This window comes from Spermophilus citellus, assembly GCF_964194105.1.
Source record: "Spermophilus citellus genome assembly, chromosome: 11".
NCBI classification, from domain to species: Eukaryota; Metazoa; Chordata; class Mammalia; order Rodentia; family Sciuridae; genus Spermophilus; species Spermophilus citellus.
Window position 1 is genome coordinate 77,672,667 of NC_138192.1, and position 17,078 is coordinate 77,689,744.

The window sequence follows — 17,078 nt, forward strand, 5'->3', positions numbered from 1 at the left end:
CCATTTACAAAAAGAAATGTTTGGCTTTTTATAAAAAATCCTCAGCCACAAATTGTATGCCTGAGTTAAAGTTTAATTCAAAAAATACAGGTAAAGTGCTAATTATAAAGAAGAAAGCCAACAAGGAAATAGAATTTCCTCTCATACTTGGAAAAGACAATCAAAATGGATATGCTACATGATTGAGATTCTTCTCTTACTTCCACTGGATTCTATAAACAACTGTTATGGAAAAAAAAAAAAAAGAGAAGCAAAAGAACGTAGGTACAGACATCCATACAATGGATTATTATTCAGCAACAGAAAGGAATTAAGTGCTGATACATGTCATACCATGAAACATGCTAAGAAAAAGAAATCAGTTACAAGATGCCACATGTACAGGACATGTCCAGAATTGGCAAATTTATAGAGATAGTAGACTGGCAATTACTTAGGGCTGAGAGGTAGAAGAAGAACAAGGTTGGGAAATTGGAAGTAATTGCTAATAGGTATAAGATTTCTTTTTCAGAGATGAAATGTTCTGAAATTAGATTATGGTGATGACGCCAAAACTCTTAATATACTTAGAAGTCAACATATCTTTACACAAGTATGTAAATTTTGTCTTATATTAAAACCATTAAAAAATGAAAATTAAGGGCTGGGTTGTGGCTTAGCAGTAGAGCAATTGCCTAGCATGTGCGAAGCCCTGGGTTTGATCCTCGGCAACACATAAAAAAAAAATAAAATAAAGATACTGCATCCAACTACAACTAAAAAATATTTTTAAAAAATGAAAATTAAAAAGCTCAGCATCACTAAATATTATGGAAATGTAAATCCAAAACTGCAATGAGATACCACTTCATACTTACTAGGATGGTTACTGCTGAACACAAAAAACAAAAAACAAACAAACAAAAAAAAGTTAAATAGAGCAGTTCAGCAAAGGAAATTATTAAAAGTATGGAGAGAGAGCTACAGAATGGGAGAAAATCTTGACCAGTGACGTCTCCAATAGGGGGTTAACATACAGAATATATAAAGAATTCAACTTAATACCCCCACAAAAAAACACAACAAAAACTCAAACCAACTAACTCAATCAATAAATGGGCCAAAGAACTAACCAGAAACTTCTGAAAAAAGAAACACAAATGGTCAAAAAAAAATCTATGAAAAAATGTTTAACATCTCTATCAATCAGGGAAACGCAAATCAAAACTACACCAAGATTTCATCTTATTCCAGTCAGAACGGCAGAGATCAAGAACACAAACAGTAAATGCTGGCAAGGAAAAAGTACCCTTGTACATTTTTGTGGAACTGTAGACTAGTACAACTACTCAGGAAAGCAGTATGGAGATTTCTTACAAAACTAGGGATAACCCACCTATCTCATTCCTTGGTATTTTCCTAAAAGATCTAAAATTGGCATACTACAGCAATAAAGTCACCTCCATGTTTATAGCAGAGCAATTCACAATAACTAAATTATGAAATCAACCCAGGTGCCCACCAATAAATGATGGATTAAGAAATTGTGGCCGGGAGGGGCTGGGGTTGTGGCTCAGAGGTAGAGCGCTCGCCTAGCATGGTGAGGCTCTGGGTTCTATCCTCAGCACCACATAAATATAAAATACAGATATTGTGTCCAACTATAACTAAAAAATAAATTAAAAAACAAAAACAGTGATACATGCCTGAAATCCCAGTGGCTTGGGAGGCTGGGGCAGGAAGATCATGAGTTCAAAGCCAGCCTCAGCAAAAGTGAGGCGCTCAGCAACTCAGTGAGACCCTGTCTCTAAATAAAATACAAAATAGGACTGGGGATGTGGTTCAGTGGTTGAGTGCCCCTGAGTCAATTCCTGATACCAAACAAACAAAAATCAACAGGGAACTTCATCATTATGCATAAGTAAAAAGAACTGATCAAATATAAATAAATAAGCAAATGGAATTATAGTAGAGGAAGAAGAATGGGAGAGGGGAAGGAAATGGGAGGAAAAAGTGGGGATCATGACCTGAATTAAAATTTCATGCATGTATGAGTTTGTTGGGATGAGCCCCCCAACTACTATATATAACTATAAAGTTCTAATAAAAAAAAAGATAGCACAGTCACTATAGAAAAGAATTTGGTGAATTATATGATCCAGTGATTCCATTCCTAAAAATATATTTATTATTTTTTAATTTTATTTTTTTTAGTATTTATTTTTTAGGTGTAGATGGACATAACACAATGCCTTTATTTTTATGTGGTGCTGAGGATCAAACCCGGGTCCCACCGGTGCTAGGCGAGCACTCAATCGCTGAGCCACAATCCCAGCCCCACCTAAAAATATATTTAAAGAAATTGAAAACAGGAACTTGAACAGTTACCTCTATGTCAAGATTTACAGCATTATTCACAATACCTCAAAAGTATAAGCAACCCCAATGCCCATAAACAGAGGAATGTTCTACAGTTTACTTGATTTTTATTGATTGGTTTACTTATTTTTATTATTTAGTTATTTATATTTTTGTACAGGGGATTGAACCCAGGAGCACTCACTGAGCCACAACCCTATCCCTTTTTTATATTTTATTTACAGCCAGGGTCTCAATGAGTTGCTTGGAGCCCTGTTAAGGTGCTGAGGCTGGCTTTCAACTCCAATCCTCCTGCCTCAGCCTCCTGAGCTGCTAGGAATACAGACGTGCCCCACTGTGCTTTGTTTATTAAATCTATTTTTGTGACAGTGGTCTCACTATTTTCCAAGGCTGGTCTCAAACTCCTGGACTCAAGCAAATCTCTTGCCACACCTCTGAAGCAGCTAGCACACCCAGCTTTGCTCAGAAACTATATGAGTCGTATGAAAATATTTTATGTGAATTATGGGTAAAGTCAAATAAAGTGACCATCTATGAGTAAAGGGATTAGTCTCCTGTAATTGATTATTCTAAAAACAATGGCAGAGGGGTATATCTCACCTATTATCATATGACTCTTGTTCTTTAAGGTACTGTTGCATTAATTCTTCTTGTTTCTTCTTATCATATGATATTTTCTGTTCTGCCATCCATACCTAAATGAGCAAAGTAAAAAATTAAATAGTTGGATTTAAGTTAAGTAGCAAGTTTGTTTTTTTCATAATTAAAATGGGATTGTTTATGACAGTCCAATTTAGTAATAATGACATCATCACAAAATAATATCTGAAAATATGATTTGTATCTTGATATAAATCCTAAAATTCAACCATTCAACATAGCTATACTTTCACACAAACATGAGAACTGCTTTCAGTATGTGTGGTACAACAGCACCTTGTACTGGTCCCTACATTATTTCAGAGAGCAAAAAAAGCATTTCTTTACATAGAATATGTCTAACATAGATAACCCATTAGTATAGGACATTAGAAGTAGTGTTATGCAATGGCCACCAATGCTACTGGGTGTCACCAATACCCTAAGAGAGGAGAACTGGAGAAAGAGAAAAAAGGGAAAGGAAATGAAATTGTAGGAAAAAAAGAAAGAGACAAGAAGAGAAACAAAAAGATAAGACAGGGGCTAGGGATTTAGTTTAGTGGTAGAGTGCTTGCCCAACATGATGGAGGCCCTAGGTTCAATCCTCAGCACAAAACAAAACAAAACAAAAAACCAAAGAAATAAGACAGAAGTGCTCAGGAGCATGAACACCTTAGGGTAAAGGTGTCTGTGTGAAATTCACAACACCATAAAAATAGTAAAGAGAATGAGACATAGATTAGAATGCTTTACAAGCATAGAATGCTTTACAAGTTTTGGTTATTTATTTTTTAGTTTTGGTTATTAAAAGTTATTTTTTATCAAGTAATTGTATTCACAGGTAGCTAGTGTTATCCATTTATTGCATATCCTGCCAAAGATTCTTTTTAATTTTTTTTAAAGTTGTAGATGGACACAATATATTTATTTGACTTATTTATTTTTATGTGCTGTTGAGGATTGAACCCAGTGCCTCACATGTGCTGGGCAAGTGCTCTACCATTGAGCTACAACCCCAACCCTTGCCAAAGATTTTTTTTTTTTTTTTTTTTTTGGCACCAGGGATTGAACCCAAGGGTCTTATCTACCAAGCCACACACCCTCAGCCCTTTTAAAATTTTATTTAGAGACAGGGTCTCGCTATGTTGCTTAGGGCCTCACTAAGTTGCAGATGCTGGTTTTGAACTTGTGATCCTCCTGCCTCAGTCTCCCAAGCCACTGATATTACAGGTGTGCCCTATTATGCCCTGTTCTGCCAAAGATTTTCTAATGCACATATATGCATTAGTATATAAAACATAATTCTATTTACATGGTGGTAACATACTTTACATATATATGTACATATTCACATGGCTATATAAAACTCAAAAACATAAAACATGCTATATATAAAATTAAAAGCCTAGTTCATTTCACAGCTTTGTGTGTATAGTCAATTAACAATTTTAGTACCCCCTGTATGTGATGCACACAGTAGTAAGCACTTTGTTTCAAATCCTCTACCCACACTATCTCATTTTTTCCCCCAAAGGCACAGATAGAGATTTAGGAAAGTAGATACACATTCAAGGAAGAATGCAGGGTATAAAGAAAAGGATGGCAGTTCAATGGTGAGGTGTTAATATTATGGAGGACAGTCCTAGGGGCTGGATGAGATACACCATCTCATTTACTCTTCACAACTTTACAAGTCAAAGCAAGTGATACTGATCATCCTTTATTTGTAGATTAAGAAATTTTGGATCAGGAATATTAACTATTTTGTGTGGCAATGCCTGTAATTCAGGGACTGCAGGAGGATTGCTAAGTTTAAGGTTAGTGTCAGCAACTCGTAGAGAGAGACCCTTAGCAACTTAGCAGAACTTGTCTCAAAATAAAAAATAGTTGGGATGTAGCCCATTGGTTCAATCCCCAGTACCAATAAACAAATAAACATATAAATATTTTATGCAAGGTCTAATACCGACTGCGCTGGAATGGTTAGAATCCTCGTCTGCCTCCAAAGCTCTGACTTTTTACTTCATCCTTTTGCTTTTCACCACAATCATTTTTGCTATGGTTTTTCTGCCCTGAGCTTAGCCGAACTGTAATTAATTAATTAATTTTTTTTTTGGAGAGAGAGAATTTTAATATTTGTTTTTTAGTTTTTGGCGGACACATCTTTGTTTGTATGTGGTGCTGAGGCTCGAACCCGGGCCGCACGCATGCCAGGCGAGCGCGCTACCGCTTGAGCCACATCCCCAGCCCTAATTAATTATTTTTTTAAAAATATTTTTTTTAAGATGTTGATGGACCTTGATTTTATTCATTTATTTATATGCGGTGCTGAGAATTGAACCCAGTGCCTCACACATGCTAAGCAAGTGCTCTACCACTGAGCCACAAGGCCAGCCTCTAATAAATTAATTTTGCCTTATTTATTTTTGGTGCCAGTGATTGAGTCCAGATGTACTCTATCACTAAGCTACATCCTCAACCCCTTCTTCTTCTTCTTCTTCTTCTTCTTCTTCTTTTTTTTTTTTTTAATTTTGAGACAGGGTCTCGCGAAGTTGCTGAGGATCTCGCTAAATTGTAAAGGCTGGTCTCCAACTTGAGATCCTCCGGAGTGCGTCACCGCCCCGACTGTAATTATTTATTTATTTATTTATTATTATTATTTTTTTTTTAGAGAGAGTGAGAGAGGGGAGAGAGAGAGAGAGAGAATTTTTAATATTTATTTTTTAGTTCTCGGCGGACACAACATCTTTGTTGGTATGTGGTGCTGAGGATCGAACCCGGGCCGCACGCATGCCAGGCGAGCGCGCTACCGCTTGAGCCACATCCCCAGCCCTGTAATTAATTATTTAAAACGCTAATATTCAATGAGGGTGATTTCTTTTATACGATCTATCTTAAATAAACAGTCGTCTTTGTAGAGGAGAAAACTAAGGAGCCGTGAACCTCGGATTCGAAAGGACCAAACCCGAACCAGTTAAGGCAAGTATTGAGCAACTGTGAGCGCAGGCTCCACGTTTTATGGATTTACACTTTGACCGACAGAGCCAACGAGAGCCTCCCAACTCGTCTTGGATGTAGAACAAATGTAGAGCGCCTGCTTCATCAGTGAGGAAAAGGGGACGAGAGCACCTGGGCTTCTGGCCTGGAGAGGAGGTGATATCCTGGCATCCCAGCGACATCACCACTCTCACCTCAGCAGCCCCTGGGGACCCAGTGGCCGTAAACCAGATCCTTTTGGGTTTCCTCTACTCACCTTTTTGATATTGGATTTGGAAGCAGGATGAAAGTCCTTTTTGCACATGAAGTTGGCGAAGGATTTCCCCATCTTGGCATCCGAGCTGAGGAAGGCAACCAACCGGTCAGCGAGCAACGTAAACAAACTCTGCCGCCTAACCGGAACTGCGCCTCCAGCAGCCGCGGGAACTTCCTAGGTCAAAGGTGACAGCTTCCGTCAACTGGCGTCTCCTCCCGCTACTTTCAGCTGTCACTTCTGGAAGCGCAGAGGACGGGTGAGGGGCTTGCTAGAGGGAGGAACGTGCGCAGCGGAGGCCAGAGCCCTGGACTAGCTGCGGCGCAGCGCTGCCTGACCGCGGGACTCGCGGCCACAGCGGTTTGATCGTCTCACGCAGTGTACGGGGTCCGCGGTGGCGGCTCTTTCTACCAGCTGTCAGATGTTCGAGCCCATTGCTTTCGTTGAACGCTGACACGAGTTGCAAAAACTTTTCTGCACCAGGGTTTTCACCTGTCTTGTGGAGAGAGTAATTCTCGCTTTAACTGGAGTACGATTGTGAGGTTCAAACGATGTGATGCTTTTTGAAAGCTATAAAATAGAATGTCAGCTCTACAAGAGCGGGAGCTCCTTTTGTTTCTAGTTATTTCCAGCTGTACGTTCCCTAGTGCAGAAAGATGTTCAGCAAACATTTGTTGAGTGATAAATGTTGTGTGACAGTCCAAGTTTCATGTCCTCAATGGGCCAAGTACCATTCTAACTAGGCAGCAATTGTACCTAGCTTCCCTCACGACCCTCTTGGATAGTTGAGATCTCCTAGTGCAGCTTGATGGACGTCAGGACTCCAGGGTTTTGAGTAGATGTGGCTGCTATTATTATAGAGCACACATCAACCAAGTCCTCTAGCGGGGTTTAGACTAGACTATTTGTGTAATTTACTCTTCTGCCAGATAATAACAGCTTTCATCTGAGGATCTACTATGTTTCATGTTAAGCAAAACGCTTAACTTGTCTAATTGAAATCCCTGTAATAGCTCTGTTTAATCTTTTATTCTACTATTGAGCCTGCAAGCATAGAACAATTAAATAGCTTGCCAAAGTTATGTAGAGGTGGAACCAACTTTGGAACACAAATAGAAGGAGATGCAAGACATAAAAGTTGAAATACTCAAAGGAAAGAACAATAAGGATAGTGACCTCTTTCTCATCATTGAGAAGAGAAAAACTTCAGGAGTTTGGGCATTATAAAATAAAAAGCTAAAACAATGTGTCTATTCTGAAAGCAAAATAAAGTATAGAATACTTAAGTATATTACTAAAATTGATGATTTAAATTTTTCAAATTTCTAGTGAAGACAATCTACATATGAAATTCTACAATCAGTATTTACAAATTATATTTGTGAACTTCCACCATGAAATATTGACAATTGGAATATCATTGACATTTTTTATATTTGAAGTAGTGAATCTGTTTCAAAATGTCTGTTTTTTTAACTTCCTTAGGTCAAAGGAAACCTTTTCTTTCTTATTTCAAGAAAATACGGAAAACATGTGTTTTTTTTCCCCTGTAAGTTTCAATGATAACAATACAAAGATAATTAAGGCATACTCTTACCTCTTAAGGATTTTATTGCCAATAAGAGGACTGGTGCACAAATATATAGAATATAGCCTTTATAACAGTAGGCTAGGTGTAGAGATTCCCGAATATAGGAATAGTGAAAAGAAATTCAGGGGAGACTTTAGGAGAGAAAGGTTTTAGAGAATAAATTTGACCCATCAACTAGAAGAAAGTAGTTCACATTGCTATTTTCTTGTTGATTCTTGTAGTTCATAGTTGATTCTTAAGTCATGGTGATTATTGTATTATAGTTTATGATATTTAAAGCTTTAATGAACACCCTTTATTAGACATGGTAATAATATCCCTTGGCCAGAGAGTAGGAGTATTTGTTTTGTATATACTTAAAAATGTTTTCTCTTGTTATTTAAAAACTTCTATGTAATTTGTAGTTGTTTAGAAAATGGAGCCCTATTCCTGTGATACATTTGTGGCATTACCCCCAGCAACAATTGATAAGAGGATTATTTTTGGAAAAAATTCAGACAGACTCTGTGATGAAGTACAAGAGGTAGTTTATTTTCCTGCTGCAGTTCATGATAACAGAGAACCTCTTAAGGTAGGTGAAATATATGTTTTTATTTTCTAGATATTCAAAACTTTATTTTTAAAAATTGCCTTCATTCCAAGTCTAAATCTGGGAAGCACCTTCACCTCACAAAGAGTGCATAAATATGTACAACAGAGGAAACTCATTTTTAAAAAACATTCGTTTTTTAAAAAAAATGTTTTTTAGTTGTAGATAGACACAATACCTTTATTTATGTATTTTTTCAACGTGGTGCTGAGAATTGAACCCAGTGCCTCACACATTCTAGGTAAGTGTTCAGCCACTGAGCCACAACCCCAGCCCGGAAACTCATTTTTAAAAGAATGTCATTAAAAAAGTATAAGGTAACACCCATAGATATTAGTCCATCTTCTAAGAGGCAGTGCAGTCCTCACATCGCCAGAGTACCAAGGTTGTCTTAAACACCAGAATCTATAGCTTAATTTCTCCACTTAATACCAAGCAATAAAAATTAGACAGTCCTGGGCTGGGGATGTGGCTCAAGTGGTAGTGTGCTTGCCTAGCATGCATGTGGCCCGGGTTCGATCCTCAGCACCACATACAAAGATGTTGTGTCTGCCGAAAACTAAAAAATAAATATTAAAAAATTCTCTCTTTCTCTCTCTCTCTCTCTCTCTTTAAAAAAAATTAGACAGTCCACCAAGGGAAAAACTGCTTCTATCTGACACTCTTAGAAGGGTCCCCAACTTTCTATTTGAGATGGTGTTGAATTTTTGTTTCCCACTGGCCCTTGGATTGTTTCTCCAGATGTAGCACTATTATTCCGTAACTCTTTTTACACAACAGTGAATGAAAACTTCCTTTGATCAGAGCATAATGTTAGGTGTAACCTCTAATATTTAAAAACACTGGTTTATATGTGACAACTTTCAATGAGAATATCCCATGGGTGTTCATGTTTCTTGATGCCACAGAAGGTGAGTATAAATGAATTTTAAGAAGTCAGGCATCACTCTGCTTACAAGACAACCAGTTCCTAGATGAGTTCTGGGGTGGCATGTTATTCACAAAAGGCATTTGTCTAATTCTGACCAGGAGCCAGAATTTAGAATAGTTTACAGACAAATCACCAAGGCCATGAATTGACACAAAAAAACAGGCAGAGCCCTCTAGCATGTCAGAGATCTTCATTGCTTCAAATTGCAAATCAAAGTATCCCAGAAAACAGGAAATCTGAAATACATGTTTTGTTAGCAATATGCTACTTTTAAAATATCATAAAACAGTTATTACTATCATTAACTAGCAATTTGGAAGAGATAATAGAAGTTAAAATTCAAGAATTTAAATATGAAAAATAATTGAATTAGAAATAGGCTTCTGATTTTTACTTCAATGATTTGGAAGCAATTGAAATAACTAATGAAAATTATTCTTTGATGAAATATTAGAATACTTTTCACATGCAATCATGTTAGAGCAAGGAGTTTAAAGTCAGCTGTAAGATTCAGATGTTGTCCGATGGGAAATTAGAGTCTACAGTTGGAATAGGAGGTATATGCAACTAATTCCACTATAAATTAAATGATAAATTTAAGTAGAAGCAACATATTGCAGCATAGGAGAAACATGTAATTCAGACTAGGGATCAAGGAAAGCTTCACTAGGAAGTTTGTTAGACAAAAAAGATTTTGATTGGTGTACAATAAGAAAAGTTAATCCAGATTCTGGATAAAGGTTTATGACTCATTAAAAGGTTTATTAAGCCCTGCAATAGCACTAACAACATGCATTTTATTCAGTCACTTGATAGTATACAAATGAATTGAAGGATCCTTTAAAATTTTTATTTAAGAAATAATTTACTGGGGCTGGGGATGTGGCTCAACTGGTAGCGCGCTCGCCTGGCGTGTGTGCGGCCCGGGTTCGATCCTCAGCACCACATACCAACAAAGATGTTGTGTCCGCCGAGAACTGAAAAATAAATATTAAAAATAAAATTCTCTCTCTCTCTCTCTCTCTTAAAAAAAAGAAATAATTTACTATGGAACTTTAGTGAAAGTTTCACTTTATATTTTATTGCTAAGTTATGTACTTTTTGTATTTTAATTCTGTGACATTCTAACACTCAGATATATTAGACATTTTCTATATATTAGGCTATATATTTTTTCTTTTTCTGAAACTGTTTATTCATCTGGGATACCGGTTCCACTTTATCTCTATATTTAAATGTAGCTATCTTGTAAACCAGTGGTTCTCATTCTTTCCACTGCTGCAGACATACCTGATGGGCTTCTTCCACAAGTGATATAGACTTCTATGATAATACTCCTGTATTTAGGGGTTACCATATGTGTGCCTAATTAGGAAACACTGGACATTGAGGTTGAGAATTCATTTCTTTTTCATATTTTATTTTTTAGTTGTAGATGGACACAATATCTTTATTTTATTTTTATGTGGTGCTGAGGATCAAACCCAGGCCCTCGCACACAGGGCCTCGAATGTGCTAGGCAAGTGATCTACTGCTGAGCCACAACTGCAGCTGGAGAATTCCTTTCTTAATCATCAATTCCTATACATCTTCCTTTGCAAAAAATGTTCAAGACTTTACAACTAGAATTCTTTCCTGAGCTTCTGTAGTGCCTCATGTTCACTTCTCTTCATGACCCTTGTACTTTATATTTTGTTGTGTCTAATGTAGAAGTCTTAGTTTGTTATAAGTAAGCTTTGTATTGATTAAGTCTTCATAACTAAGATCTCTTTTAGCAGAGTACTTTACGGTAGGAGATACTCAGCCATTATTTGGATGAATAAATGATTTAGCATTAATTCTGAATATTTTTAAGAGTAATGCCTTTATTACTAAAAGTTTCAATTTAGTTATATTTCATTGACCTCTTTGATAATGATGTATCTTTTGAATGATTTTTGAAATTCTAGATTTTGATAACTTTTTTTGGTTTTGTGGTTATGGCTATGACTTTTTTTTTTTAACAGTGTACTTATATAGAAATTGATCAAGTTCCGGAAACATATGCTGTTGTCCTTAGTCGCCCTGCTTGGTTGTGGGGGGCAGAAATGGGAGCCAATGAGCATGGAGTTTGCATTGGGAATGAAGCTGTATGGGGAAGAGAAGAAGTTTGTGATGAAGAAGCACTACTGGGCATGGACCTTGTCAGGTTATTTGTGTGTTATATTTTTTCATTATAGAACTTGTCTAATTGTTAAATTTTGGTATAATTCTTACCTATTTTATTTTTCAATTTTTCTTTTTTTGGACTTTGATACTTTATAGTATCAAAGATAAAAATGTTTTAGAGTTTCAGCATGCAATTTCATGGCTATCTCATTAATTGGGAGAAGGGAAGGAGGGGGAAATCATGATTCATTGGAAGTACCTAATATAATTGTGTAATTTACACAATAACCTTATGGAATATGTATTACTATCATAATTTTACAAATGAGATATCTGAATTTCAGATATAAAGTAACTTGCCAATAAATTACCAAGTCAAAAAGTTTAAAAATTAGATTTCATATTATTTGTTAACTTGAAAGAATTTTTGCTTTGAATGTAAGCACAAAGTCATATGAGCATGAAAATATTTCAGAAAAATAAACAAAGTTTATTTTAATATTTTTATTGTAGACTTGGCCTTGAAAGAGCTGACACAGCTGAAAAAGCCCTCAAGGTCATTGTTGATTTGTTAGAGAAATATGGCCAGGGTGGAAACTGTACAGAGGGCAGGATGGAATTTAGTTATCACAACAGTTTCCTGATAGCTGATAGGAATGAAGCCTGGATTCTGGAGACTGCAGGGAAGCATTGGGCAGCAGAAAAAGTAAAAGGTATGGAAAACTTTTTTTTTTATTTATAAGGGAACAAATCTATTTTGGCTCACAATTCTGAAAGGGGGGAAAATCCAAGAATATGGTAGCACATCTGCTCAGTTTCTTGTGGCAGGTCTTACTGCTTCGGCCTGTGGGGGAAAGCAGTAGGGCAAATGGGCACATGCAGAAGACGAAGAACATAAGGAATGACTTTGCTTTAATAACTTGCTCTTGTGGTAATTAATCTAGATGGACAACTTTTTTGTGTGATTTAATTTAATTTACTATTAATAAAATATACCCTTAACTGCAGATATTGCATTTCATTGTCTTTGAAGATTTATATTCCAGCAAAATAAAGGGTAACCTGTAGGGGAAAAGTTAAAAATTGGAAAGAACATGTACAATGAAGTGCATTCTTGAAAAGGTTAAAAGGTAGCATTATCTCTGGCTATATGAGTTTCATATAATGTGTGTATATTTTATGTGCATCAGTTTTTGGCTATTTTATAGTGCTTTTTTTCTTTTAATAACCCCTTGCTATCTTGTCCTCTTTTAACTTTGAGCTGAACACCAAAATTCTTTCATGCTTAAGTATGGAGGTGAGAAAAGGGGAATGGAGCTGGAGATGGATGTCTTTGGGTTGGTGGTTAGAAAGGATATAGTGAAACAAGAATGTCCATTCTCACGAGTATATATATTTCAATACATTTTCTGAAATTTTAGCAATTATGTGAGAAGGAAATAAAATAAAAGGAACACAAAGAGTAAAGGGAAAAGTCAAATTATCACTGTTTGCAGGTGATATTATCCCATACTTATAAGATCTAAAAAGTTCCCCCAGACTTCTAGAACTAATAAACAAACTCAACAAAGTATCAAGATACAAAATCAATATTCCAGAATCAGTAACTTTCCTATACACCAATAATCAATCCATTGAAAAAGAAATTAGGAAAACAATCCCATGCATAATAACCTAAAGAAAGAAAGAAAGAAAGAATAAATCCAATCAAAGAGGTGAAAGACCTTTATAATGAAAATTATAGAACACTGAAGAAAGAAATTGAAGAAGACACTAGAGGATGGACAGGTCTCCCATGTTCATGGATAGGCAGAATGGCCGTAGTACAAAAAGTGATCTACAGATTCAATGCAATGTCCATCAAAATACCAATAATATTCTTCACAGAACTAGAAAAAACAGTCCCAAAATTCATATGGAAGAATATAAAATCCAGAATATCACAAGCAACTCAAAGAAAAGAAAAAAATGCTGATGGCATCACAATACCCAATTTTAAATTACACTACAAAGCTAGTAAGAAAAACAGAACAGAACTGGTATAAAAATACACATAGAGCAATGGAATAAAATAGAAGACACAGAGACAGACCCACACAGATAAATTCATCTGATCTTTACAAAGGTGCCCAAAATATACTTTGGAGAAAATATAGCCTTTTAAACAAATGTGTGGAAAAACTGAATATCCAGATGTAGATTAATGAAACTCACCCTGAATTTGAGGTTGAGATCCCTCTCACCCTGCACAAAAGTCAACTCAAAATGGATGAAAGACCTAGGAATCAGACCAGAAACTTGGCAACTTTAAAGTGGGTCAGCACTCCAACATATAGGTACAGACAAGCAACAACTTCCTCAACAAGACTCCTAAAATTCAGGAAATAATACCAAAAATTAATAAATGGGTTTGCTTCAAATTGAAAAGCTTCTGTACAGCAAAGTAAAAAAAGAGCATGAAGAGAGTATACAAACTGGGAGAAGTCTTTGCTAGCTAGTTTTTCAACAGAGGATTAATATCCATAATATATAAAGAACTTTAAAAATCTATAAAATAACCCAGTCAATAAATGGGGAAAAAAGAAGAAATACACATGGTCAACAAATATATGAAAAAAATTTCAACATCTTTAGCAATCAGGGAAATGCAAATCAAAATCACCCTAAGAGTTCATCTTATTCCAATTAGAATGGCAGTAATCAAGAAATACAAATAATAATAAATGCTGGCAAGAATGAAGGAGAAAAAGAATACTTATGGGATCTTGATGGGATTATGACTTTGTATAACCGGTATGGAAATCAGTATGGAGGTTCCTCAAAAGACTAGGAATGGAAACATCATATGATACAGCTATGGTATTCCTCAGTATTTATTCAAAAGAATTAAAGTCAGCATAGCTATACATACATACCTATGTTTATAGCAATGCAATTCCCAATAGCCAAGGTATAGAACCAATGTCTGTCTGTAAGTGTCTATCAATGGATAAGTGAATAAAGAAGATGTGGTATATACACACAATGGAGCTTTTTTAAATTGATTTTTTAAAAGATAAATGACAGCGGAATGCATTACAATTCTTATTACACATATACAGCACAATTTTCATATCTCTGGTTGTATATAAAGTATGTTGACACCAATTTGTGCCTTCATACATGTACTTTGGACAATGGAGTTTTATTCAGACATAAATATGAATGAAATTGTGTAATTTACAGGAAAATTGATGGAACTTGAGAACATTATGTTAAATGAAGTAAGCCAGACTCAGAAACTCAATAGTCATATTTTCTTGCGTATGTGGATGCTAAAGAAAATAAAAGGCAGGGGCAAGGATGTCATAAAAATAGAAAGGAGGGAGTAGAAGAAAGGGACAAGGAGGAGGATAGAGGAGAAGGAAAAGAAGGTACTGGTGAATGAAATTGACTAAATTATGTGCATGTACTAATATGTAATAATAAATCCCATTATTATGCTTGATTTTAATGTTATCAGTAAAAAAGAAAGGCTACACTGATATAATAGTAAAACAAAATTTTATGTCATTGGGTAGAACAACACAATTTGTTTGCTTTAGAATGCTTTGCTTTTTCTTTCCCATGGTTTTGTTTTGATCATATATTCCTTTTATTTTTTTCAAGTGAGGAAATCCAGAGATGAAAGAGACTGGAATATGCAAAACTTGGAATTGAGATCTTCCTGATTTCAGTTCAGTGTTCTTTCACTAGAGCACAACCTGTGTTCAAACATAATCATGTGATTATGTTCGAGATCCAGGAGGATCTCCTAGTTTTACTAAGGAGATAATATATACATGTGAAAATGTTAATTGTTGTATGAATGATACACATAGATGCTGTGAATATTAAAGAAAGGAAAGGTCATTATAAGCTGGGGGAGTTCAGAAAGGCTTCATAAAGGAAGACTTGAGCTTTGGAGGATTTGGATATTATTTTCAAAACAGATCATTGCCAGTTGTTTTGTTGGACATTTTGTTATATATTTTGCTTTATATATATTGTTTTATGTTTTATTTTATGTATTTTATCTTTTTTAATATATAAAGTTTAACTTAGACTATTTTCTGATTGTTAATTGACCCTATTATATCATTAAGCACTTTTAATTTTATCAAATATGCTACATGAAAAGACAAATGAATTCTATTCAACATAGTTCAACATTCTGTGAAAAAGTCTCATTAGGTCATGCAAAATAAGCACCTTCACTGGGTCTCATTATCCAGTTGTACGTTTTGTCACCAGTTTTTCTATTTCTAAATGAGCCCAAGAACTAAATTATTGTCTTTGAATGTTCCTAACACAAAGAAATGATATATGTCTGATATAATATACACCCATTTGCCTTGGTCTGATTATTAGACATTATTATACATGTAATGAAATTCTACACTGTACCACATAAATATGTACAATTATTATGTGTCAATTAAAATATATGTTGATTTAAAAAAACTGAATTGTTGGATTATAGGGAATCATCTCTTAGATGGAAACTTCATCACTATCCTTGATTCTATTTTGACTTAAGTCTTGATTTTATAGTGAGAATATCCCAAGTATTACTTCAGTAGAATAATTACTTAGTTGATTTTTACTTTGCAGCTGTCTTTTAAATCAGTTTCAAAACATTATCAATTTTAATTAATTAACATTTATTTTTGTGGTACGGGGATTAAACCCAGGGACACTTTACCTCTGGGCTACATTCTCAGCCCTTTGTAAAAAATTTTGAGACAGGGTCTTCCTAAGTTGTCTAGGCTGTCCTCAAACTTGTGATTCTCCTGAGTGGTTGGGTCAATTTTCATTTATCATCAGCTATATAATTTATTGTGAACAGACTTTTATTGTTTTTTCTCTTTTGTATTTTAGTGGAAAATTTTATTTGTGACTTGTGCCACAATATCTTTGCAAGCCTTATTTTTTCTGTTTTAAGTGTATTTATGATTTAAAAAAATAGTGTTAGAAACTATAGTAAATCCACATCCTTGAGTATTACTCAGCAATAAAAAGGAACGAACTGTTGATACCTACAGTAAGCTGGATGAATCTTTAGAGAATTATGTTGAGTAAAAAAAAAAGCTAGGATTTTTAGAATTAATATTTAGAGAAATAAGAGAACAAACTAGTGGTTGCCTGGAGTTCATGTATGCTAGGGATGGGAGACAAGTGGGTACGGCTCTGAGAGGGGGCAACATAAAAGATTCTTGTGGTAGTACAAGCATTCTTTTTCTTGACTGTATCATTACCAGTATTATGATTGTGACTTTATACTCTGGTTTTTCAAAATGTTTTTGTTGGGGGATACGGAGTAAAGGGAACACAGTTTCTCCCTGGATTATTTCTTATAACTGCATATGGATCTACAATTATCTGAACATAAAAAGTTTAATTCTAAAAATTGTCTCTTAGAATATGCAATAGATGCACATAGTACAAAATTTAGAAGTCTATGTTTACATTTAAATAGTGATTAAGAATTTATAATGTATAGATGGAACATTAATGTTAAACATAACTTTTCATTTTCATTTCCCTTTTCTTT

General features: G+C 35.1%; 3 protein-coding genes across 11 annotated transcripts in view; 1 reads left to right on the plus strand and 2 right to left on the minus strand.

Moving 5' to 3' along the window:
- CIRSR (corepressor of RBPJ and splicing regulator) overlaps positions 1 to 6,400 on the minus strand; it is a 42,936-nt gene extending 36,536 nt beyond the window's left edge. Inside the window, exons 1-2 of the mRNA XM_081262241.1 lie at positions 6,251 to 6,400; positions 2,959 to 3,053 (exon numbers count right to left, since the gene is read on the minus strand). Of these exons, the coding sequence (XP_081118367.1) occupies positions 2,959 to 3,053; positions 6,251 to 6,322 (167 nt within the window). The 5' untranslated portion in view covers positions 6,323 to 6,400. The remainder of the gene's footprint in view (positions 1 to 2,958; positions 3,054 to 6,250) is intronic.
- A 35-nt stretch (positions 6,401 to 6,435) lies between these two features.
- SCRN3 (secernin 3) overlaps positions 6,436 to 17,078 on the plus strand; it is a 32,181-nt gene continuing 21,538 nt past the window's right edge. The window contains exons 1-5 of one of the 9 annotated variants that reach the window (XM_081262250.1): positions 6,452 to 6,784; positions 8,243 to 8,409; positions 11,365 to 11,546; positions 12,020 to 12,219; positions 15,155 to 17,063. In XM_081262250.1, the coding sequence (XP_081118376.1) occupies positions 8,254 to 8,409; positions 11,365 to 11,546; positions 12,020 to 12,219; positions 15,155 to 15,216 (600 nt within the window). In that variant the 5' untranslated portion in view covers positions 6,452 to 6,784; positions 8,243 to 8,253 and the 3' untranslated portion in view covers positions 15,217 to 17,063. Of the gene's footprint in view, positions 6,790 to 8,242; positions 8,410 to 11,364; positions 11,547 to 12,019; positions 12,220 to 15,154; positions 17,064 to 17,078 lie in introns of those variants that run through there. The other 8 variants (XM_081262247.1, XM_081262249.1, XM_081262248.1 and 5 more) reach the window with 8 other exon arrangements.
- The window catches only part of GPR155 (G protein-coupled receptor 155), a 79,531-nt gene continuing 70,915 nt past the window's right edge, over positions 8,463 to 17,078 (minus strand). The window contains exon 16 of the mRNA XM_081262233.1: positions 8,463 to 10,335. Within this exon, the coding sequence (XP_081118359.1) occupies positions 10,224 to 10,335 (112 nt within the window). The 3' untranslated portion in view covers positions 8,463 to 10,223. The remainder of the gene's footprint in view (positions 10,336 to 17,078) is intronic.